We start from the raw sequence: 25,834 nt of genomic DNA, 5'->3' as shown, positions 1-25,834 counted from the left end.
GTTACATGCAGTACACTGTTTTTAATTGGCCTGGACATACAGGGACTAGCGCTGCATATATATCAGTAAAAAAAAATCGGCATTTCTGGCCCGTATCTTACAAAACACCACCTTGATTAAAAAAAAGCCATAAGAATTTTTATGTGTGCATCTGTTCATTTACGTACAAATACTCAAGTACTACACTGCCCATCCTCTCATTTGTACCAAGAAACTTTCTGCCAGGAATATCTGATGTTTATACATCAGTACAGTTGTTAAGAACCCTTTGTTTGAGTTTTCTCTATGTGCCTCTCTATCATCCCATAATCTAGAAATGTACCGGTATATGAACTGGCCCTAGAACATGACATTAGATTGTAAATGTCTACTGATGGCAGTACAAAGTACTCTACAAAGTGCTGCAGTATTAAACAAATAAATTAAATATATAAGCCTATCCAAGAAGGCCACAAAACACTAATCAATGATTAAATCTCCAAACACACAACTGTCTAGTAATTCCCAGATGACACAGATAACAGATAAGATAACATCAGTTTTCTGCAACTTTTCAACTACTGTATATTGAAGGGCAGATTTTATTGCTCTAAAGGAATTATGAATGCAACCTGACAGGGAAGACCACAATCTGCACACGTATTTATATGGACCGCAAATGGGATAAAATTTACAATACTCAATAGTAGGTTTGTCCCACCACCGATACTAGTATCGGGTACCGATACCGAGTATTTGCAGGAGTACTTACAAATGCTCCCGATGCGCAGTCCGATACCTGGACACTCAGAAACAATCAGTGCGATGGCGGGGGAAGTTATATTCACCGATCTCCTTGCGTGGCTTTTAATAAAGCAGCTGAAAGCCGCAGAGGAAGAGGAGCACAAAGGGAGATCAGTGATTATAACTTCCGCCACCACCACATAGATTGTTCCTAAGTGTCCCCTGTATCCTTCTCTGGCTCCCCTCTGTGTCCTCCTCTGTTCCTCCAGTCCCCCCAACTATGTTGTCCTCTGGTCCCCCCCCTCCTCCTTCTCTCCCCCTCTGTGTGCTCCTCCAGTCCCACCCTCCTCCTCCGCTCCCCCTCCGTGTGCTCGACTGGTCCCCCCTTGTCCTCCTCTGCCCCCCCCATCCTCCACCCCCACTGTCCCTGATCTTTCAGGATGGAGAGTGGAGGAAAGAGACGGTAAATCTGTCATTTACCAGCTCCTTCCTTTTCAAAATGGACAGAGTCAGTGATCACTATAATAAATAAATAAAATTGTATGCAGTTAATACACTCCATATCAGAAAATATCACAGTGGGGTAGATTTGAAACCTGGAAGCTGATTGCTTTCTATTCAGAATTGAGCCTGACTTTGCACTCTCCAACTTTAGTAAATAGACCTCACAGTGCCTAGAAGAAACCTCCAGTTGCTGTAGAAAATATATAGGCCCTTATAAAATATAATGATTCCAAAAATGTTACCACCTCCCACCATCTAACAGATAATGTTTAATGCAAACAATTTCCACCCGAAAGATTAAACAATGCGCTTGTTTTGAAGCTTGATAGCTAGAGCACTTAGCTTATCCAAATCCTGGAGACCCGTATTTGATTTTAAGAAAGATAGTCTCTCCTTTCCCAATAATTATTCTAACATATTCCTATATGGATTACAACAATTTTTCTCCAAATTTTAAAGAAAAACAACTTTGCAGACTATAAATTCTCTTTTCGCTACTCTATACATATGCTCTATAGATACAAATGACCTTTGGCCCAGACATTTCATCTTTGCCTAATGTCCATGCATTTTTTTAAATAGGAAGCTGTTGGGTCAGAACAATGGGCCAGATTCACAGATGAAATACGCCGGAGTATCTACTGATACTCCGGCGTATTTTCAAATTTGCCGCGTCGTATCTTAATTTGTGATTCACAAACAAGATACGACGGCTTTTGGCTAAGATCCGACAGGCTTAAGGCTTCGTACGCCTTCGGATCTTAGGCTGCAATACTTCGGCCGCCGCTGGGTGGAGTTTGCGTCGTTTTCCAGCGTCGGGTATGCAAATTTGATTTTACGGCGATCCACGAAGGTACTCGCGTGAGTTACGTCGTCGCAAGTCGTTTTTTCCCGTCGCAAAGTTAAGGCTGCTTTTTCATGCCATAACTTTACACCAGCCATGTTAAAGTATGGCCGTCGTTCCCGCGTCGAATAATTTTTTTTTTTTTATCGGCGTAAGTACGTTACGCGCGTCGCCATTCACAAACACGTTGGGGCGCCGTAATTTCGCGCAAAGCACGGCGGGAAATTTCCAAACGGAGCATGCGCAGAATGTTCGGCGCGGGAGCGCGCCTAATTTAAATGGTACACGCCCCATTTGAATTAGGCAGGCTTGCGCCTGACGTCTTTACGTTACACCACCGCAAGTTTACAGGTACCGTATTTATCGGCGTATACCGCGCACCATTTTGCCCTGAAAATCAGAGCAAAATCGTGGGTGCGCGATATACGCTGATACCCGCTTTCCCGCGCCGAGTTTGAATACTGCGCCGACATATACCGAGCGCAGTACACTCGTGTATAGTCGGGCAGTCTCGGCTACACTCGTGCTCACGTCCTGTACGTCCAGGACGTCAGCGCGAGCATTGCCGACTATACGCGAGTGTACTGCGCTCGGTATATGCCGGCGCAGTATTCAAACTCGGCGCGGGAAAGCAGGAAACGAGCGGGGAGGACGCCGCAGAAGGACGCCGGACCCGACGAAGAGGACACCCGAAGCCGCAGACGGACGCCGGACCCGACGAGGCCGCCGATGGCGCCGCGCAAGACACCAAACTGTAAGTTCAAAAATCTTTTTTTCACAGGAATTTCGGGGTGCGCGCTATACGCGGGAGTGCGCTATACCCCAATAAATACGGTAAGTGCTTTGTGAATCAGGCACTTACGCTGAAAACTTGCGGTGGTGTAACGTAAAGACGATACGTTACGCCACCGCGATTCTTTCTGAATCTGGCCCTAAGAGTGTTTCCTAGCTTCTTACCCAACCTCTTGAAAAACTAGTAGACAGGTTTGATGCAGACAAACATATATCATTCTGTGTAGGTAGCTGGCAATATATAAATATAGTTACATAGTTACATAGTAGGTGAGGTTAAAAAAAGACACAAGTCCATCAAGTCCAACCTATGTTTGTGATTATATGTCAGTATTACATTGTATATCCCTGTATTTTGTGGTCATTCAGGTGCTTAACCTAATAGTTTCTTGAAACCATCGATGCCCCCCGCTGAGACCACTGCCTGTGGAAGGGAATTCCACATCCTGGCCGCTCTTACAGTAAAGAGCCCTCTACATAGTTTAAGGTTAAACCTCTTTTCTTCTAATTTCAATAAAAAGCTAGTAATGTGAGCCCTTATATTTCTAAAGCATCCAACCTGACACTTTTGCTTTAAATCACAGATTACTGACTGCTATCAGCAGAGGACAGCCTAGCAGTGGCAAGAATAGTAGAGGTGTCTATTCAAGATGGAGGGGGGCCATTGATTTTACCCAGGGGCCTTAAAACGTTTTATTACACCCCTACGTGAGATTTTCCATAAAAAAAAAACAGTGGACTATACAACATTTGTAATGTAATAGAGCTATGCGTGTACATTACTCTACCTTTCATGAATTGTTATTCCATTTTGTTTTAGCAGGATCAAAGGAAAAAGGCTTGTACCTTAACAGGTGCAGAGCTTGTTCTGATCCTCTGATTAGGGCTTGCATGGTTGTGTGCGCTGAGTCCGACACATTCATTATAAATCAGCTGAGTGTTCGCTGGAGCCAGTAAGAGCTTCTTAAGCTAAAAAAAAAAAGAAGAGAAAAGAGATATTACATACTAGCCAGGATTGCAATTATGTGTCTTAAGATATGGCACTGTTAGTTAAAATTAGTCATGAGAGATCATAGGAGTATACTTTTATGTGCGGGAAGTAATGCAATCAACACCACATAAACACGGTTACAAGAGCTCGTTATAACACAGTGATCATTACATGGTTGGCTTTTACTGCAAGACAAAAAGCTCTGCTGTAATGGACAATCTGAGAAACGGAGCCCGCCGATTTCTAGCTGTTTAACTGTTGTTACTGCTGACTCCTGAGCAGCTGCTGGTTAACGGAGCATGCTGGGACCTGTGGTTAATTAGCTGGGCTATACAACGGAAAAAAAGAGGTCAAAATATGTGGCCACCAAACATCTTTTGCCTATACGACATTGAGTAGTTTTCGCATGCTCATACCCTAAGAATGTATGAACAAAGGGTTGCTGGTGAAACATTTCCCAACCCAAGTAATAGTTTACTACAGGGTCCATGGGGCTGTCAGTCTATCTGTGCCCCATGGACAGCTATGCTATTATCTAACCCTGACAATATTTCATTGACTCCACTACAAGCAGTAAACATTTATGTATGACTTTATATTGGAATGCAATACCCTTTCATGGTTCTTAGTTATATTTTAGTATGACATAAAACCAATTTTTTTTTTCTCTACAGTAGTTCCAAGTCTACACTTAAATATGCTGGAAATTCTCACATCATAGCATGAGCCTATAATAGTTCCCATAGGCAGGCCATGAACATAACATTTGGGTTGTTTATCAGAAAGTCGTTTGACGATAAAAAGGTCCTTCATATATTCACTACAAATAACCATTTGTTTTTATTTGTTTTTACATACTATCATAAAGGCTGTTGCTTTATTAGACTTAAAGTGTTACTAAACCCAGGACCCTGCAGTCACTATATCTGGTCTCTCACAGTACACAGAACAGGGAAATACAATTATTTTAGTAAATATAAACTGCTAAATACCTTTTCTCATCAGCAGTATATAGCAGTCTTGTGACTTCTATCAGTGCCGAGCATGTATGAGGAGTTTTCATTCTTCTCTGACTGTCCTATGAGGCTGAATGACCCCTGGCCCTCTGTCTGGACAGTGCTGATTGGCCCTGTGCTGATCAATGCACCCTCCCAAAAAAAACTCTTTAGTAATACACACCAAACTGAGCATGTGCAGAGTGCCTCCAAGGGTTCTGTACTATCCACAGATGTATTGGGGACAGTAATATAAGACAGGATCAGCCTTTTTACACAATGCAGAGGATTAACCCCTTAGGTTCCACAGTGAGTATAATAAGCATGCTTTACTGCATATACAGACTCATTTTACTGTTGTGGGTTTAGTAACACTTTAAGAGTGGGCACAAATTACTGTATATATATATATATATATGTATATATATATATATATATATATATATATATATATATATATATATATATATATATATATATATGGATTGCCAGACCCAACTAAACTTGTAGTGGACTGCTCTGAGGCCTCGTACACACGGCCGAGGAACTCGACGTGCCAAACACATCGAGTTCCTCGGCCAGTTCAGCACTGAAGCCGCCGAGGAGCTCGGCGGGACGAGAGCTCCCATAGAACAACGAGGAAATAGAGAACATGTTCTCTATTTCCTCGCCGAGCTCCTCGTCGGCTTCCTCGGCCGAAAGTGTACACACGACCAGTTTCCTCGGCAGAATTCAGCCAGAAACTCGGTCGGAAGCTGAATTCTGCCGAGGAAACTGGTCGTGTGTACGGGGCCTAAAAGCAAATTGGTTATAAAATGATTTGGCCACATTTGTGTAATCTGTATAGTCTGTCACCTAAGTCAATCCTGATTGTCATATAGAGGACAATAAAAGTTGTTGTATGATGACAGCATACACTACAGATATAGTTGTCATACACCGTATATACTCGAGTATAAGCCAAGTTTTTTAGCCCTTTTTTTAAGGCTGAAAATACCCCCCTCGGCTTATACTCGAGTCAGTGTACCTGAATTTACTGACAGGCTGTGGGCGTCCATTGTTTAAAAGTTGCGGTCTCCTCCTGGTCCCTTCCATGATAGGCGTTTCTCAGCAGACACAGTTCCGCCTATCACGAATGTTCTCTCATCCTCGGACTCAGTTTCCCAGCAGACACTGTGTTCAGTGTTCTGCCAATCATGGACGTCTTCTTGTCTGAGGAAGAAAAGACGTCCGTGATTGGCGGAACACTGAACACAGTGTCTGCTGGGAAACTGAGTCCGAGGATGAGAGAACATTCGTGATAGGCGGAACTGTGTCTGCTGAGAAACGCCTATCACGGAAGGGACCAGGAGGAGACCGCAACTTTTAAACAATGAATGGACGCCCGCAGCCTTTCAATCATTTCAGGTACACTGACTCGGGCACAGTGAGGCTGCAATGGGCACAGTACACTGACTCGGGCACAGTGAGGCTGCAATGGGCACAGTGAGGATGGGCACAGTGAGGTTGGCACAGTGAGGTTGCAATGGGCACAGTGAGAATGGGCACAGTGAGATTGGGCACAGTGGGGTTGGCACAGTGAGGTTGCAATGGGCACAATGAGGTTGGGCACAGTGAGGTTGAAATGGGCACAGTGAGGCGTGCAAATGGGCATTGTTGACCCTCTTTTCCGCTTACAGTAGCTGCTGCATTCTCACCCTAGGCTTATACTCGAGTCAATAAGTTTTCCCAGTTTTTTGTGGTAAAATTAGGTACCTCGGCTTATATTCGGGTCGGCTTATACTCGAGTGTATACAGTAAATGGATTACCCATTTTGTTCACTTAGTGGTTAAACAGACAAACGCTGGGCAAGACAGCAGCTTGTGCTACAGACAGAGACAGTTTTTACAAGAACGTCCCTAATAGCATAAAGGTACATTTTGGTCTCCTTTCCCTATTTAGATAAAAGGGGTGTCATGCATTGTTCAGCTTGTGAGCCATGTTCACATATAAAACATGGTATTTATATAGTAAAGAAGTACAAAGCGCAAAGATGGTGTATAATATGCCAATATTTTTTTGTTAAGTAACAACCAACCAGATCAAACCATTAATTAAAAACAAATCTTGCCAAAAACTATTTTAAATCTTAATCTAATGGAAGATACTGTAGAACTGGATAGGTGGACAGAATTTGATTCTCCACTGTATCTTTACTGTTTTCTATCAACCTTGTGGGGAGATATCCTAGCATGAAAGACAGGTTTCTCTGAGCTGAATTTTCTGATTCCTATCTCTGGAAGGCATTCTTTGTACATTCCTATAGAGCAGAAGTCTTCAAACTGTGGCCCAAGGCACTTTCCCTACCACTGATGCGGGACACTGTTCCTCCCACTGACACCAACAAAGGGACATAATTCCTGTTACAACAACAGGGCACTATTTCTCCCATTGACACCGATGATGGGGCACTATTCCTCCCACTGACACCAACAATGGTGCACTATTCCTTCACCTAATGCCAAAGATGGTCTCTTTACTCTTACTGACTGAGTACAATTTCTTCTCCCAACAGCCACAGTCCGGCCCCCCTAAAGTGTGAAGGACAGTAAACTGGCTCATTGTTTAGAAAGTTTGGACACCCCTGCTATACCGAATTCATAAAGTGAAAAAATGACATCACAGTGTCACCAGGCCCCCTAATGGAATCTTTGTAAGAAAATATAAAGAATGCACTCCAGAGACTTCAGATCACAACACAGTAGTCGAGGTGAAGGAAGTCCTGGACAGCAGGTCCCCATTTCAGAGTAGAATTGCACTTTAAAATATACCTATGATGGAGACACATGGGATGGTTCGATTTATTGTCCCTCTTCCCAGGCAAACCAAGCCACGTGGTTGGATCTTGGCCCTGGACTAAAAACATAGGGCCTGATCCACAAAGAGCGGCCGTAACGTAAATTTTCCTATTTAAGTTACACCGCCGCAAAATCTCTACCTTCAGTAAGTGCCTGATCCACAAAGCACTTACCTAGAAATTTTGAGCGGTGTAACTTAAATCCATCCGGCGCAAGGCGTTCCTAATCTAATGGGGCGAGTCCCATTTAAATTAGGCGCGCTCCTGCGCCGGACGTACTGCGCATGCTCCCGACGTTATTTTCCCGACGTGCTTTGCGCGGATTTACGTTGTGCCGGGTTTTGAGAATCGCGACGGGCGTAAAAAAAAAAAAAGAGTTGCAGCGGAAAAAAAAATAATAATTAAAGCGACGCGGGATAGAATGGTATACTTTTACATGGTGTACTAAGTTTACACCTTGTAAAAGCAGCCCTAATTTTGCGAGGGCAACTTATGGAGAAAAAACAAAGCGTAAAAGCTTTGTGGATCTCCGTAAGTGCTAATTTGACAAACCCGACGCTGGATTTCGACGAGAAATGCCCCCAGCGGCGGCTGCGGTACTGCATCCTAAGATCCGACAGTGTAAGTCCCTTACACATGTCGGATCTTCTGCCTATCTATGAGAAACTGATTCTGTGGATCAGTTCCATAGATAGAAACAGGGATACGCCGGCGTATCAGTAGATACGCCGGCGTATCCCTTTTGTGGATCAGGCCCATAGTTCCCTTAATATTCCACAGATAACCATCCTTTCAAATTACAGGAGATTTCGTCTCCTCTAAACCTGAGTTTTGAATTTGCATTACATGGTTTAGGTTTTTAATTCTTTTTTAGTTTTGTTTTATATATTTATCCTACTCAGAGATATATCTCTTTAATTACTTTGTTGAATTAGTTATTTAATTAAACGAAAATATATATTTTCTGTATAGCTATTGAGAAGCCTTGTTTTCCATACTTCTACTTACAAAAATCTTGTATAATGACTTGTACTGTATTATTCTCAATAAAATATTTGAATGAGAATTGCACTTTAAAAGTATGTTAAAAAGATTTCAACATGAAGATAAAATTAGACAACCTTTTCTTGGCAAAATTGCTACTAGAAATAGAAAACGCAATAACGTTTACCGGATAGATAACGGCCACCTTGCTGATAAGTTAGCTCAAGTAACCTTACATGTGACTGAGAGTCTCAAGAAGCTCCCATGACTTAATTTAATGAAAGGTGGGAAATAATAAAATAAAATAACCATGTGCACTATTTAATGATCTTATTTCCATTCTTTGGCTTGTCATTCTTTTTCCTGACAGAGCCAACATCTCTAGTTACAAGAAAAGCTGCAATAAGTCTACATACATGTATGCGTAAAGGCAGCTTACACTGGTCAATAAAGCACTCTTGCCTTAAAAGTATTGAAACGGATAGTATTGATTATGGGCCCAAGATCCCGTTACCAATCAATGACGGATGTTAAAAATAAGTGTCCCTAAATAAACGCACCCACGCACTTTCCAGATCAACAGTGGCTCCTCTGATTTCAGCATTTCATTTGCAATTTTCAGTACAGCTGTTTTTTTTGTTTTTTTTTTCTACCTAATATTAAAGTCCAAACCTTATTTTGACTACATCATACCCATGCAGCGGGTAGCCAGAAGCACATCCAATTCCTGTTAAACAGTAGGAAGGGTTCTTACTAGTGACGGCTCTTCTGCCTCCTGTGTTGGAGGGGTGCCGTCAGGCAGGGAGGAAAGGCTCGGATCATGTTCACTGGTCACATCTCCATCTGTCAGTGCGTCAAAAGAAGGCAATCCATCCTCGTCCACAGGGAGACTGTCCAGTGTTTCTGTAAGAACTGCTAGCAGGTTCTCTTCATTCTCCTCCTCTATTTTCTGCAAGGAAAATAATTGAATGTGTCAATAATGTAATAAAGTGCCATCATCTCACAAGTAGTTAACCTACACCTAGTACATACATCCAGTGTCACTGGTTTGTAATTACATGTCACAGTCCTGGTATTAGTTCTTGTTTTCTAAGGAAGAATGAAGTGGTCTGAAGCATTATACTACTTTTATTGTAAAAATGTTATACTGCCAGTAAAGAACACATAGGCCTATCTGACAAGTGTAATACAAAAGATTTGTTTTCTATTTTCCTGCACTCCTGCATAGCATGTTGTAGATTTACAGTCTACGAGTAGGGAAGCAGGACCCACAAAGGCACCCTGCGTCCCTTCCTTTAGATGCAAGACACCCATTGGATTGGATATTCATGGCAGATTGGCAGGAAGGAGTATTATCAGCAGTGACAAGGACGATAACTTTGTTTCTCATCATTCATAAGGAAACATCAGTGCAGTATTGGCAATGCTGCAGTGAATTACCTTCAAGGCATTTCGGGTAGTCTTCATCCTAAAAGAAAGCCCTGTAACTGGTAGAATCACTGGGTATTTATTAGAACATAGAAAATGCTGGGGGTACGTTAAATATGAATTTTCATTTTACTGTAATCAGTAGACTAATAGATTGTAAATTTTGTGTATACTTGTGTACTTAAAGGAGAAGTATAGCAAAAGCTTGTTTGGCGGTACTTCTCCTATGGATCACAGGAGTGCATTTTGCACTCCTGTGACCCCTTTTCCGCAGAGAGCGGGCTGAAGTCCCCCCTCTGCTGACATCACAGAAATCAGTCCAGGCACCGCGTCATCCCAACAATGGAAGTCGGGATCCACCAGGTGCCTGGACCGACACCCGTCTTAGCCTCTCAGCGAGCCCCTGAGACGGCCGCTCCTGCCCCTCCACAGCTCAGCGCTTCAATGAGTGAGGAGTGGCAGAGCAGAAGAGTTGCTGATTGACAGTCAGCAGCACTCTGCTCGGGAAGGTTTGAGAACCGAGCCATCGGCGGTGTTCGATCGCTTGGTTCTCAGTGCAGATGTCCCCGGGGACAGATGCAGCTGACAGCAGGGATCCTTGCGTCCCTGTTCTCCATTTCAGGGACAAATCAGGCCTGAATTTTTGCCTGAATTCGGACATAAAACTGAGCCAAAGATTTACAGGACGCCTGTGCAATGAGCTCCGCAGCTGCCCTGGAAATGTGTGAACTGGCTCCATTGAGAGCCAGTCACAATCGCCTGTCATGCAAATTGGATGCATCCAATTTGCACTAGTGTGAACCCAGCCTTAAAGTGCAACTTCCCTCTCTCAATCAACATTGGCTATTTTTAATCCTTATGCTGCTAGCATTAGGATATAGATATGAAGGTATAACATATTTACTTGTTTTGAACTTTATTTTTTACATTTCTACTGTTACTTTTTGGTTTCTTGCCTAGGCAAATGATACCATACATCCCACAAGTCTTCAGGAAGGGAAGAGGGTTTTTCTCATCTAAGCACATCCTCCTGCCGTCATGCCTGAGCTAAGGGCAGATGAATTCAAGTAAATGCTACATGAATCATCTGCTCTTACTCAAGATGGCCATGACCAGAAATGCTAGAGGGGTGTTTTTACGAAGTAATTTCTCAGCAAAATAAAGCATGGAGACATGGATGGATAGTGGAGTTTGCTTTGAATATATAAAAAATGAATTAAATAGCGTTTTTGGTTTGTGGTGCCAGGTGCAGGGTAGTTCCACTTTAAGTTACAGGTAATCCCTGTTAGACTGAGCAACCCCCCTAACCATCCCCTCCGGCATATTATCTCTTCGAGGAACTCCAATAGCAAGATATTCATGTAGGAGTTTTTGGCCATGGCCATATTCACAATAGAGTCTGACTTTTCCTGCCAGAAAAGGAGTCCATTTCCTTTTGGAATGTTCCACACAAAATAATACAATTTAGCCATGCAATGTAAAGAAAAAGACCCCAATCTAAGCTCCGAGAAAGGTGAGCCAACCTAGAAACCTGTTTTTAAAGATCTAAGTGATATGCAACCACCCTCAACTTAGTCAGATATGAAATTCCTTTTCGAATGTTCCCCGCAAAGTAATACAATTTAAGCATGCAATTTTAAAGAGGAAGACCCCATTATAAGCTCTGAGAAAGGTGAAGCAACCCAGAAACCTGTTTTTTAAAGAGCTAACTGACAATAATATGCAACCAGCCGTAACTTAGTCAGATATGGATGTACACTTAGGAGGTCACAAACAATGTGTCAGGTTATGTATAAGGATTAGTAAAAAATCATCACAAACAAGTACGTATTACATAATGTTGACAAATGTAAAGTAGTGATTATTACAGTTAAGTTTAAATCTGGAGTCAAACTGCAGGATAGACATGCAATTAACCAAATTCAAAATTTAAATGCACAGGGATAGAAACTCCTACATACATATTTGCAAACATTCTACACCATCCTCTAATTCGGCTTTGACTTTAGCCCAAGTGCCATATCACAGGATTGTATATAATGCTGTAAAGCCAGTAAAGGATCACACACACTAGATAACATCCTGGTCTAGAAATGAAGTGCATGTAGCAGATTTGAACTCAAAGAAAACTACTAAGGTCTCTGGCACAAGGCGAGGGGTGACCCCTGAATGCTGCACATCTAGGTGTCCTGTGAGATGAATGGAGTGATAACCCCAGCCTGGACTCCAACCATGCCACGCCCCCAATGCATTTCACCCCGCCCCCTGGAGCTTAGTCATTGGGAAGGGCTCTGGCACATGGCTGCATGCTAGGACTACAGATGTACAGACTACAATACACTTGTTTTGTGGTGCATGGGAACCACAGCCACAACATTTTTGTGCACTGAGACATGTTACAGAAAACACCATGCACGGCTAACCACCATTATTCTTATTCACATGTACACACATGTGGGTGCGTTTTTCAAAATGCATACTGTACACTAGGAAAAATTCACCCATACTTGTGCACAAGTAAATCTAAGTCCTTCCCTGTTAGTAACTTTGCATGCAACACAACCTAATTGGCTTGTAGTGCTGCCCACTCCACTTTCAGTTTGAGAGCTGTGCAGAGGATGGCAGAGGCTGAAGAGAGACAGAAATGATCGAGACAGATTCAGGAACTTATGCTAATGTAAAAATACATTTCATTGTGTTTTTAAATGAATACATTGCTGCATTGAATGCTCGTCTGAACTTTTTATTGTGCTACATGGAAGACGCAATTTAGAAAGATCACAAAGGGTAAACTGATCATCATTATTATAGCATATTGAGCCATTTCAGCACCTGCTTTGAGTTCAGCTTTAATGGTATTAAAAGGTCAATCCAACCAAAACTCTTGGATAAATGTCAGCGGATTAAATCACCCACCAGCTTCATGCATCTCTTGAGATTCTGGTGGACAAATCCCAGCATGGAGTTCCCAGTTCTGTTCATCACCGGTGACCTTTACAAAAGGGGTCTCATTTTTCCTGTCAGATTTATTATAAATGGTTTCTTAAAAAGGGAACCAGAAGGGGGTTTAGACTTCTGGATCAAAATACCAATACTGTGTGGACTAACTCATTAAAAGTATCTCCATATGGCCTCATGGCCTAGATATATAAACAATAAAGCAGACGCCACTCTAGGTACAGAGGTCAAACACGATTTATAGCTCTATATTGATATGTAAGATACTGTTGAATTTTGAATTTGAAGCTTTTCCTTGCAGGCATAAGGTTTAAATGTTAGCGGGATAAGATTCCGTTTACTAAATTGGAAATACCACCTAGATGTGGTATGATACTTTAAAAAAAAGTAAAAAAACAAAAAAATTATTTCTTATTCATGTTGTAGAAGATAAGTTATTTGTGATCTTTTACTTTACAATAATATCATATCACACATGGATAGTGTGTTTGCAATGGACACAGTGAGGCTTGCAATGGGCACAGTGAGGCATGCAATGGGCATAGTGAGGCTTGTAATGGGCACAGTGAGACTTGCAATGGGCACAGTGATGCATGCAATGGGCACAGTGAGGCATGCCATGGGCACAGTGAAGCTGCAAATGGGCATTGTTGACCCTCATTTCCACTTACAGTAGCTGCTATACTCGAGTTAATAAGTTTTCCATTTTTTTGTGGTAAAATTAGGTGCCTCGGCTTATATTAGGCCCGGCTTATATTCAAGTATATACGGTAGTTATAGAATTTTACCATTTCATGGTGCAATGCATATGAGCAAAATGTAGGAGCCAGGGCATGGTCATATTCATTGTCATCTCTGGATTAAAGTAATTGTTACTGAAATACAGCAGTCACGTGGCAACTAGGGGTGAGCTTGGGTATGGTCCAAACTTGGGTTCCTACTGAACCCTGCAGAAAACTGCTACTCCAGCCCAGCTCTGTCCAATGAACTGTGGCCTAACTCTGTCCCACAAATACATGCATACAAATGAGAAGAGATGCTTGTAAGATCATTGACTTAATATGGTCCCAGGGCCATATCAGGTCAACATTGACCTTATATGGCCATACTAGGTCAATGATGTCAACAGCAACCCTGATTCTGTATGTACATGCGGCTGCACAGGAGGGAATGGCCTGTCCAAAGTTAGTTGGGCAGCAGTGGGAAGTAAGTAGTGACAGCTTCTTTCTGGGTTTCGGTCCAAACCCAAATTCAGACTAAACCCAAGCAAATATAATTTGTCACTAGATTTTGACAGAAATGTATGACAGCAGCAGATTTTGGAAATTAAGGTTATATGGAGATCTCATCTTTTCCTCAAAAGATATGCATGGTCCAGCCCTCCCCATTCTCCTAACCACCCTATTGGTTAGCAAGGATCTCCATTACACTAAAGGATCAATAAGGAGGTTTGGAAAGCAGGAGGCAGTAGGGCCATGTTCGACTTTTGGATTTTTTTTTTTATATAACACTCAGGTTTGTGTCAAGCCTAATTTACGTTATTTTACTAGTTATCGCCAAAACAAAATCCCTACCCCCTGCAGATTATCTTACACCCTGCCACATTTCAAATGATATTACAAAATTTAATGAGTGCACATTTGCAAAGCTGTGCATATCTTTTATCAATAACCATGAAAGACCGGATAATTGGCTTTTCTCTGCAATAATTCTGCCTTCTGAAAACACTGCAAGTTTGGACAGCAGAAATCTCCCAGCATGCATGAACCCTCCGATGGCTGAGGTCTCAATATTCCCCTCATTTTTTTTACTGGTTAGTGCTTTCAAATATACTAGCATGTTAGCAGCGTCCACACTTGTCACAGCAATGGCTACATTGGCACAATATTGAAAATGATAGCAGTTGTCAAGTTATGTTGCTGGAATTTAGAATTTCTTAAAAAAATATCTTTGAAAAGAAAAAAAATATGCAAGCAAAAATAAGTGGATACGACTTTTCAGAACAGAACAAATCAGTAAGCAATTTATTAAGCTGTGAGCGGGGCTTTGCAGTGCAGTCAAACAGATGCCCTATATTACCATGGCATGGTGCCATCTCTCCAGCTGTGGCACAATCTTGCAATGAGTGCCTGTTTACTGAGCAAATGTGTGACACTAAAAGTCTGGGCTGTCAACTAACGGCACACTCTCTCTCTGCATTTGTCACAGGAGACACTGCTGGCCCTCTGTCTTTAGAATATACACCAGGCCTACTAGTAAACCATATTGACTATATACTCAGCCGAGGGACCCTAAGCTTTTAATGCACTGCAATAAAAAATCATTTATAACTAAAACAGACACAAAAACTGAAAAGCAATTACCCCTCCCCAAAAAATAACAAAATTAGAATTATTTTTTCTACAGAAATATCATCTTGATTTCTCATTCCTCTAATGGTCGTACATGTGCACAGTTTTTTATCTTAGGCTCTTTATGGGGCTACTTCTCCAGATCTCAACCTGGAAAAACCTCAGCACCTATTAATATAGTGGCAACATATTTAAGAGCAATCAAATAAACTTGTCAACATCGTAAGGAGATAAAAAGAGAAACTACCACTTTCCTCATTAAGAACAAATGACAGATTCTCTTTAAAGAACAAGGCCCCATCCACTAATTTATAAGCTCTGTACACACTGGCTGAATGCCGGGTGACAATGTTTAATAAAAACCGGCTGACATTCAGCCTGTGTGCATGGCAGCCGGTCCAAGAGAAGCTGGCCGCTTTGCCGATTTCTGTGGGACGAGCATACTGGAAAACCAACAGCCGACTGGCCCCCGATCAGCTCTCTTAGCCAATGGCTGAGAGTGCTGACAGGAGTGTTCTGGCGGGGGGACTGTCTCCCTGTCAAAACACAACAGCTCAGCAGGGGAGATTGCTGTACTAAAGTCAGATCATTAGTACAGGGGTTCCGACTGGCGCTGACAGTTTTTTTTCGTTCAACCCGCTGGGTTAATCAACAAATATATCAACAAATACGTAGTGCAAGTGCCTGCCTCATTGGGTACTAATTGATTGGATAGACTAGGTAGGTCTTCATATTACATAGTTTAGGTCAATTCAAAGTTGTTTGGTAATCCATAAAGGGAGGAAGAAGTTAACTATTTTTAAGTTCCAACAGCAGCATTAATGGAACCTTCACATGGTTTTGAATATTGGTGGGTGGGGAAATGTTCTTACAAAAGAACCTATCACACCGACCTAAAGGCTTGGTGAGGGCAAAGTGACAGATTCTCCTATAACCGGTGATAAAAATCAAATCCAGGCACGCCCATATTGCAGGTGTCTTCCAGAGGTCCCTACAGCTTTCAAACTCTTAAACGTTATGTAAGTACTAAATTCATTTGGGAAGTTGGCACTTTGGCCCACCTCTATCTTCCTTTTGGTCCAACAATGTTACGGGCAGCCTTAGAGACCAACAGAGAGGCACTGCAAACAAGAGGGAACAGGCTAAAGTAGCGATTAATACACATCGAAAGGGATAAATGTTATAAAGTTTCTTATTACAGCACCGAAAACAATCAGGTGATGATAGTAACGGAAAAACCCTCCAATTAAAACTTTTGCAGGTGTCGGTAGAATGACCTATCACAAGATCTACTAAACAGAACCTGCCATGCGTATGCCATAGGGTTTGCTAACGTTTTTGTAGTTCATTACTTGAAGAGGTTGGGTTATGTTTCAACAAGGCTGAAATTTCACTTTGAGTATAAATGTGCCCAAAATTGGAACAGTATCAGACAATTATAGTTTCACAATTAAAGCATCCAAACTCATGTGCGGAGAGACTGAGAATGTGTAATGTAGGTGATTAGCGGCTTCAGTCGCAGATAGACTGGCTGACATATTCCGTGGGCACGGGTCTTCTGCGGAGCAGACTCAATTAGTTTTGTACAAGTTTAAGCAATCAAACGCCCAAGAGAAAGCATGGCATGTAACAAAGCCGACTTCGCTAAACAATTAATGTCACATTATATTATTGCCTGTGTCCCAATTTATGCAGCAAATAAATCAACGTCACAACAGATGAAGCACACTTGCCGACTAACACATGTCTGTTTAGGAAGTGACACGGCAGAGCGGCCCATTACTTACTAAAATGACTCTGCAAGGTAACCTTTATATTTCTGACGAAGCTATTATTTCTAATTATCCCAAATTGCTATTTATATAGAAACAAATTTATTAGCAGCGGAGGGAAGGATGGGGCTCCAGAATGGTAAATCAATCAAAAAAAGGTGGGAAGGACACGGGTTTGGAAACATGTGTGAAAGATAGCTGGATTAAAGAAGAACTCAAATATGAGAAATCACAAGCAATATAAACCTGACTGGGGTTTTAACCCCTCACTAGTCTATCCACACAAAAAAGACATTTAAATAACTACACTAGATACAGTACAACCTGTAGGTATGTAGGCACTGCACAAAACTGGCAGCGTAAGCACTGAGATATGACAATGAGTCAATGTAAATAAAAATGGGTGAAAATCGGACAACGGCAGGTCTATAGCAGCATTCTATTTATCCTGGAAAACCCTTTCAGAGGAATTCAGTATAAAAGAAAGCAGAACAGCTGTGACAGAAAGAGAGTGAAAATGTGCACCACAAACCCAGGTTAAGAAACCAATAAATAACAGAAAGCTCCGAAGTAGCTGTAATAACCATCTGTTTGATATTTCCTTTTGGCACTTCCACCTATAGGAAGTAATATACTTTCTATTTTTCTTCTACGTGGTAAACTCATCTATGAAGAAAAACGGCTGATGTGCAAGGTTACTGGTGAACATTTATTTTGGGGAATATACAACTGTATCAGGTATATTGCATTCTCTTTAAATAATAGATCAGAAAGTCGATTCTAATATCCTTTCATCTAAATGTGAAAAACCCTCTCGGTTACAGCTTTTCCTGGGCTTTCCAATAGCTTTATGGTGTCAAGTATTTGCATCCACTTATACCGCTACAGGCTTTGCCTCTTCATACACGTCTTAGAGATGGAAAATAAAATATGGCCCCCATAAAGCTGTTCCTTGGGGACAATGCCATAAAAATAGAGTCAGAAGGAGCTGGGATGAAATATTGGAGTTGTCAGATGGAGTTATTGACATACAGATGAATAAAGGGTTGCAGGATTTTAGGTCTCTGGAACTCCCTGCCAGACAGATGGTACATCAGAGAGGCTGATGTTAAAGCCATGTTCGCTATTCTAGAATAAGCGTCCGTCCAAATTTATAGGCCAGGTCACGAAGGTGGACTTGGTGGATATAAAAGGAAAAAAAGCATTAAAGAACCTGTATTAATAAGATTCCACTAGAATGAAGGCCTCTTGCCATAGGGGTATTAATACTTTCTACACACATATGTTTTATGTTTCCCTGATACTACAAAAAAAAAGACAATTCAGTTTAGAGGTGATTAGGGTCAAATTATTTACTGGTCACCATGGCATTGGGGACTAACACATAAATTCTGGTGTGGAGATCTCTGGAATTTACAAGCAAAAGTAAAACGCTGATTGGCTGAAATGCAACTGCAAATATGATTTAATAATGACAGACATGACAATATCACTGTTGAACAATATTCCAAACATTTTCCTGTGTTCTAATCAAATTGTAATAAAATGTGTCACTGTTATGCCTTGTACACACGATCAGTTCATCTGATGAAAACAAATGGATTTTTTCATCAGATATCCGATGAAGCTGACTTTCATCAGTCTTGCCTACACACCATCGGTTAAAAATCTGATCGTGTCCAACGCGGTGACGTAAAACACTACGACGTGCTGAGAAAAAATTAAGTTCAATGCTTCGGGGCATGCGTCGACTTGATTCTGAGCATGCGTGGATTTTTGACCGATGGATTTCCCCACAGACGATCGTTTTTTTCTATCGGTTTTTTAACCATCAGAAGATTTTAAAACAGGTTCTATTTTTTTTCACCGATGGGAAAAAAACTGATGGGGCCCACACACGATCGGTTCGTCCGATGAAAACGGTCCATCGGTCCATTTTCATCAGACAAACCGATCGGGTGTACAGGGCATAACAGTCCTGCAAACATTTACCAACTAAATCAAATGCGTCAAACACTAGGCCTGCAGGCCAAATCCAGCCCGCCTGGTCATTTCCTGTGGCCCTCGCACCTCTCTTGCAGCTGTGGCACCCCCTTGTTTCTGCTCCCACCTTGTCTCAGCAGTTGCAGGACAGAACTTCTCCACCAGGTCCTGTACTTCTCCATGTATGATGTAAAAAGGAGGGGGAAAGAAAAGGAGGGGGAAATCATGAGTTCGGATGGTGGAGGGGCTCTTGACATTTGATGAAATGGGGGGTAAGGTGCTCTGGACATCTAATCCTACAGATAAAACCAGCCTTTTGAGGGAAACCATAATGATGATGTGACCCAGGAAGAAATTGAGTTTGACACCCCTGATCTAAATGATAAATGTAGAATACCTAAATAAAATTTAACTAACCTTAACTTTAATAATCTTTGCTTACTTTCTTTTTCTCTAGGTAGGTGATTTTTTTTTTCTTTTATGTTATAACATTTAGGTCTCATGCTCATGGGCAGAAAAAATGCTGCTTTAAGAAAAAAAAAAGTATTAATTTTTTTTTAATGCATGCCTCTGAATGCTTTATATTCTAGATTCGTATTTTAGAGCATTGATTAAGGCAGTTTTTGACAAATTTGCTTGGAATCTAGGAGCCAGCTAAAAAAGTTAGGAGCCAGAAAACGCGCCCTGTCCCGGCGAGCTCGCGCGCAGAAGCGAACACATACGTGAGCAGCGCCCGCATATGTAAACGGTATTCAAACCACACATGTGAGGTATCGCCGTGATTGGTAGAGCGAGAGCAATAATTCTAGCTCTAGACCTCCTCTGGAACTCAAAACATGCAACCTCATGCAACCTGTAGATTTTTTTAAACGTTGTCTATGGAGATTTTAAAGGGTAAAAGTTTGTCGGCAATCCACGAGCGGACGCAATTTTGAAGCGTGACATGTTGGGTATCAATTTACTCGGCGTAACATTATCTTTCACAATATTAAAAAAAATTGGGATAACTTTACTGCTGTCTTATTTTTTTAATAAAAAAGTGTAATTTTTTCCCAAAAAAGTGCGCTTGTAAGACCGATGCGCAAATACGGCGTGACAGAAAGTATTGCAACGATCGCCATTTTATTCTCTAGGGTGGTAGAATAAAAAATATATATACTGTTTGGGGGTTCTAATTAGAGGGAAGGAGATGGCAGTGAAAATAGTGAAAAATGACATTAGAATTGCTGTTTAACTTGTAATGCCAACGGCCACCACCAGATGGCGCCAGCTCACAGAAGGTCACAGCTCACAGAAGGAAGAGCTTGGGACTTCACAAGGACGCAAAGCTGCGGCCTCAATTACCGGCCGTCACGGGCCCGCCGGGGACCTGGGGGCGCAAGGAGACACAGCATCCTGCGCCTCCGTGCGCCCCCACCTCCCCAACCGCGCTATTGCGGCGGGCCCGCGGCGGCCGGTAACTGAGGCCGCGGATTCGCGGCCTTGTTGGCTGCAAAGCCGTGGCCTCAATTACCGCCGGGCGCGGGCACCAGGTCACAATTTCTTGTCACAATTGCGACCTGGCGCCCGGATATTGTCGACCCCTGGATTAAGGGCATAAAAAAAATGTCCAAACTTGCATTCAGAGAGAAGCATGTTGGCATAATTTACAGACATGCGCTCATAAACTCGCATTTATGTGTGCATATGCATGCAATATCAGTCTAGTGGCTACAACAAATGAACAATCTGGCCACTAGAGTGAAATTACCTGCATACGTCTTATGAATGTGCATACATCCGTGCAATATTGTGTGTAAATCCGCAAGACTAAGCATTTTTTACACTGGATTTTCTGGCAGATCCTGGCAGAAAGATCCAGCGTATATGGGGTTGTTTTAATTGTGCATGTAGCCTTATAGCTTTGAGTGATTTATTATTTCCAGATATTAGTGTAAATTTATTATCAGATTAAAGATATGCTGTCTTTTATGGTTTACACTGTAACTCTATACTCTAAAATCTTGCAAAGTCAGAAGATCTCAGTTTGCAGGGACCTACAATTAACATTGTCTGCAAATCATTAGTCATTAAATAAGAAAAAATGTTGTGTGCATGTCTTTCTGTGCCACTAGGCACATCAAATCATGCTGTTTTTTCAGTAGCAGATGTTGTTTTTTACGGGGACTGGTTGCTCGCTTGATGTCCAAACCTCCTCCTTTCTCAACAAAGGCTTGGGACCAGTCATGTAGGAAACTTAGATTAGGGCCAGTTTAGTCAGATGCCAATTAACCTACCAGTATGTTCTTGAATTGTAGGAAGAAGCAGAGTAGGAGGAAACAGGAGAAACCCCATGAAAAAATGTCAACTATTCAAAATCGGGACACTAGCAATACAAAGCTAAAGCATTTCTAAATACCCAATACTGAAGTCTTGTAGCAACTGTGCCAAGTATGGACAGGTCTTATTTCTTAAGTACTTACAGATAAATCAGAGGAAATTGTTAAAGCCCAACTCCAGGCAATGAAAAGTTATCTCTTGCAGTGGTGCTGTGTCTGCAGTGCAAGGGTTAATTTCTTGTTTATGTCTATGTTTTTAAAAAATATAACAAAAACTTTATTGCTCCAAAACGTCAGAATGAAATCCATCAACACATGCCTAAAAGTCACTTGCCCCACATGCAGAATGGAATCAGAACCCTATTAAGTATATATATATTACCTAGCGCAGATCATTATTTGAAAAACTCCTCCCAAAACAGGAACAATAAAACAAATTAACAATGAAATGAGATTTACTTACCTGATCCTCTGCAACTAGATTGGTCCCTGTAGCTTCTGCACCCCCACGCTCTAATGGTCCAAGGTCCTGAACTCATCAAGACCACAAGCCCTGTTCTGGATGTGAGAATGAAGAGGGACAGTCCACCACCAGATTGTGGGGGTGCATAAGCTGTAGTCTCCCCTGGACAAAATGGGTTATTGTACTGCAGGGGTTAATTTTTTTTTCTGCCCGATGCTGGGCTTTGTGGTTTTGTACTGCATAACAAAACCCACTAACAACAAAATAGATGGTGGCACTCACTGCACATTAGTAGCCTGGTAAACCTGCTGACCAATTTGCAGTTTTAGTAAAATAACTGAAGGCTATTTTTGACAAATGCAATTTGATTGGTTCACAAGGTCAGGACTACTGCTTTGCTTTAAAACTATTTGCACTTTTTAAAATAAGGATTTTTTTATCCATATTTTTACATTTTCCATAACTTTTATTTTTCAGTAGAGGGATTTTATCTGACCCAACGTGATCGATCACAAAAGACAAGCTCTTCCTATTTTAAACTTGTGATATTTTATGTGCTTCAATAAGGCTACTAATTGAACATCTCCTAGAAAGTCTGAAAAGTATCTCGGCACCATACAAACAGCAACACCGGACTTTCATCTCTGTGAGCCACAAAGAAGTCAAATCTCAAAAGGGATATGCCCTGTGACCATAGGCTCTATTCACATTTTTTAAGTCAATTAATGATTAGATTATACTTAGATTACACTTGTGTAAACGTCATATCTGTTATGTCCTTGACACCAAGCTTTGATTGTGAAAAAAGGAAAATAACCAGGAACGAGCAATCACCAAGCTGACTGCATTAACAAGCCAACGATAAGATACCGTTTTCTGGAGCCAATGCTTTGGTTGTAGGCCCAATATGAAAAATGTATGGTAATTGAAACCACGGAATCTTTAGAAATGCAGTCAATTTGAGTCAGTATCAAAAGGTCACTCTTTTCAATTTATACTTGATGCTGAGAACAATATTGAGAAAACACCTGAAAGCAAATGATCTTATCAGTCTTCAGACCTTAACATTTACTGACTGCGTAAAGTAATTTGCTGATTAGTAAATAAATGCATTACCTGTAACCGTGACGGTTTCTACTAGATTGAGATCGCTAGGGGGAGGATGGCTTGGTAACAAAAGAAGTTGACTTTGAACTAGTAATGAATGTTGCATTAGGTGATTTGTGAACCAGGTTGCTGAAAATACTTAAGTAAGCTACAAATGAATTATTAGGATAGAACATGAAAGACAAAGAGGAAACAATTTCCAATACATCTGGGAGAGCAATTCTCCAGATGGTTGGTAGACTATAACCAGTTTCAAGGTCTAATTTCCATCCACTTGTTTAATTTGCTCTTTTTCTAGGAAGCTCTGATTCTTAAAAAAGCTGTCTATTCACAGGGGCTTATTATTTCACCCAATATGCATATTTACAGGACAGCACATAAGATAAAGCCTTGTTTCCACTGAGCGGAATGGTTCGTGTCGGTACAGTTTGGAAGGGTTAGAATGGTCCAGCCTATTTAGGTGAGCGTTTCCACTGCAAGACGGACCTATTATCTGGACTGAACGGCAACGTGGTGTTTCTTTTGCTTTCCTTTGATGTGAGCATTGACGTTTTTGCGGTCCGTCAATCAGTAGAATCTATGGTGTTATGCCAGTAGCTCCGCCCTAACCATACCATACCATTGTCTATGGCCCCACATCTGAAGCAGGACCCTGAATGGTGTGGTATAGTTCAGTTGTATGGGCCGCTTTCATAATGGAAACACTCAAAATAGCGTACCGTACCGAACCAACCCGAACCGATCCGCTCAGTGCAAACAAGGCACTAGTTGTGTTCTCTGCATGTACACATCTTTGCATGGCCTGTTTCAAAATTTGATTCCATGTTTGATTGCCTTTACTATTTCTGTATAAAGGTTTCCCCAAAAATCCCAAGGGTCAGAGCATATAACAAACGTATCACTCATTTGGGGACTATAGAAGCAGTCGAGTGCATCAATATACATCCTTAATGCAAAGTCTTTCCTTCCATCCTATTTGTTTAATATTGTAACATTGATCTGCAATTGGAGTTGGGAGAATACTCTGCCAGGATACTATATTTGTGCACAATGAACAACTGCTAAGCTATGCACATATGGAAGGTCTCGTTGCTGTTTAGCAGAGACACATTTATCATGAGTGCACAATTTTGAACCACCAGTGAAAAATTAGCTGTTCTGGGAAGTTTACTGGAAGCAGACTCTGCAAAAACAATTTTACCATATTCAGCATGGCCTTCAATGCCTTTCCAGAATTATGGCCCGAAACAAACATAACTCAGAACATTTTCAGGTGGCCATCATCTCATGACACAATATTCCCTTGTTATACATTGATCAGCATGCAACAAAGTTATTTTGACTTGGCCCTAATACACTGACGGGGACATCTCATGTCCACTTTGCTGTTCTAGGCAGTTGCAAGAAGGACACATTTCTCTGGCATCTCTTCCTGCGGTGTATGACAAAAAAAGCTGAATGACAGAGAGGACTACAGTCTTCTACTAAAATTCTGCACTGACTGCAAGACAGAGATCAAAGCATTTCCGAGCTGCTCCTCATTTGGAGAGACTGGAACCAAATCCCTCTGTCCCTCATTCCTATTTTTGGTCTGATTTATAGATCTATAGCTAACAAATGAATTACCTACCTGTCAGTATAAAGAAATAGAGTTGATAAAATACACCTTGATTAATATTTTCTATATAATAGAATCATTTTATGCATTCATTTTTTACTAAGACATCCCATGTCCACTTTGCTGTTTTAAGCAGTTGCAAGAAGGACACATTTCTCTGGGATCTCGTCCTGCAGTGTGTGACAAATACATTGAATGACAGAGAGGACTGCAGTCCCTAAACTTCTGCACTGAATACAAGACAGAGATCAAAGCATATCCGAGCTGCTCCTCATTTGGAGAGACTGGAACCAAATCCCTCTGTCCCTCATTCCTATTTTTGGTCCGATTTACAGACCTCTATCTAACGAATGAATTGCCTACCTAAGGTGCTATACTACATTAAACCTTTTATTCAACCTGGTATTTCCAAAAGTCAGTATAAAGTAACAGAGATAAAAAAAAACACACATTGATTAATAATTTTTGTTTAGAATTATTTTATGCATTCATTTTTTGCATATTGCTTCTTCACGATCCACCTAAAGTGGGGTGTGACAGGGGTGTGCATTTTACTTAAACAATCTGTGCAAGGAGCTCAGCCTTTACTGCAATTTCTTAGGACAAACTATACAGTAGCTTATGTTGGGAAAAAAGCAGTAAGCCCTTGACGTGAAATAGTTACGCCTGATTTATCCAAGTGTCTCATGAAAAATCCTCTTTTTCCCAACTTGTCCAGAAACTAGATTTCTACTTTCAATCATTCATACTGCATTGGGAAAATGGAAGGGAGAATGTGGTCGTTCTAGGGATAAAAATCGAATTTGTCATTGAAAAGAAGAAACCCAAGGGCCATTGTCCTTGTCATCTGGGGAAATGTAACCACCCTATTTTATAGAATGAACAGAACTGGATGTATGAATGCACAATACAGTACAGCAATGAATAGGATAGTATACAGTACTGTATATTATATGCCCAATTCAACAGTTACACACACACACGGATATTAACAATATTATCTTCTGGTGTTGTGTAAAACCTCAATATTAATTAAATTAATGAATTCACACATTCCACTGAGGCTCAGCTTAATGATTGCAGTGCTCAGCTTTACTCTTTACAACAGACTGGAATTTGGTTTAACCTTTATAGAATATTAGACTTAACGGAAAATGTTTATAGAA

General features: G+C 41.2%; 1 protein-coding gene across 3 annotated transcripts in view; it reads right to left on the bottom strand.

The window, feature by feature from the left end:
- Positions 1-25,834, bottom strand: part of PPARGC1A (PPARG coactivator 1 alpha) — a 130,447-nt gene that overhangs the window by 59,618 nt on the left and 44,995 nt on the right. For 2 of the 3 annotated variants that reach the window (XM_040335185.1, XM_040335186.1), the window contains exons 3-4: positions 9,425-9,619; positions 3,710-3,832 (exon numbers count right to left, since the gene is read on the bottom strand). In XM_040335185.1, coding sequence (XP_040191119.1) covers positions 3,710-3,832; positions 9,425-9,619 — 318 coding nt within the window. Of the gene's footprint in view, positions 1-3,709; positions 3,833-9,363; positions 9,620-25,834 lie in introns of those variants that run through there. The other variant, XM_040335187.1, reaches the window with a different exon arrangement.

The sequence above is a fragment of the Rana temporaria genome, chromosome 1 (genome assembly GCF_905171775.1).
Source record: "Rana temporaria chromosome 1, aRanTem1.1, whole genome shotgun sequence".
In the NCBI taxonomy this organism is placed as follows: Eukaryota; Metazoa; Chordata; class Amphibia; order Anura; family Ranidae; genus Rana; species Rana temporaria.
Note: the sequence above shows the minus strand (reverse complement) of the source record. Positions and strands in the feature narration are given on the sequence as shown.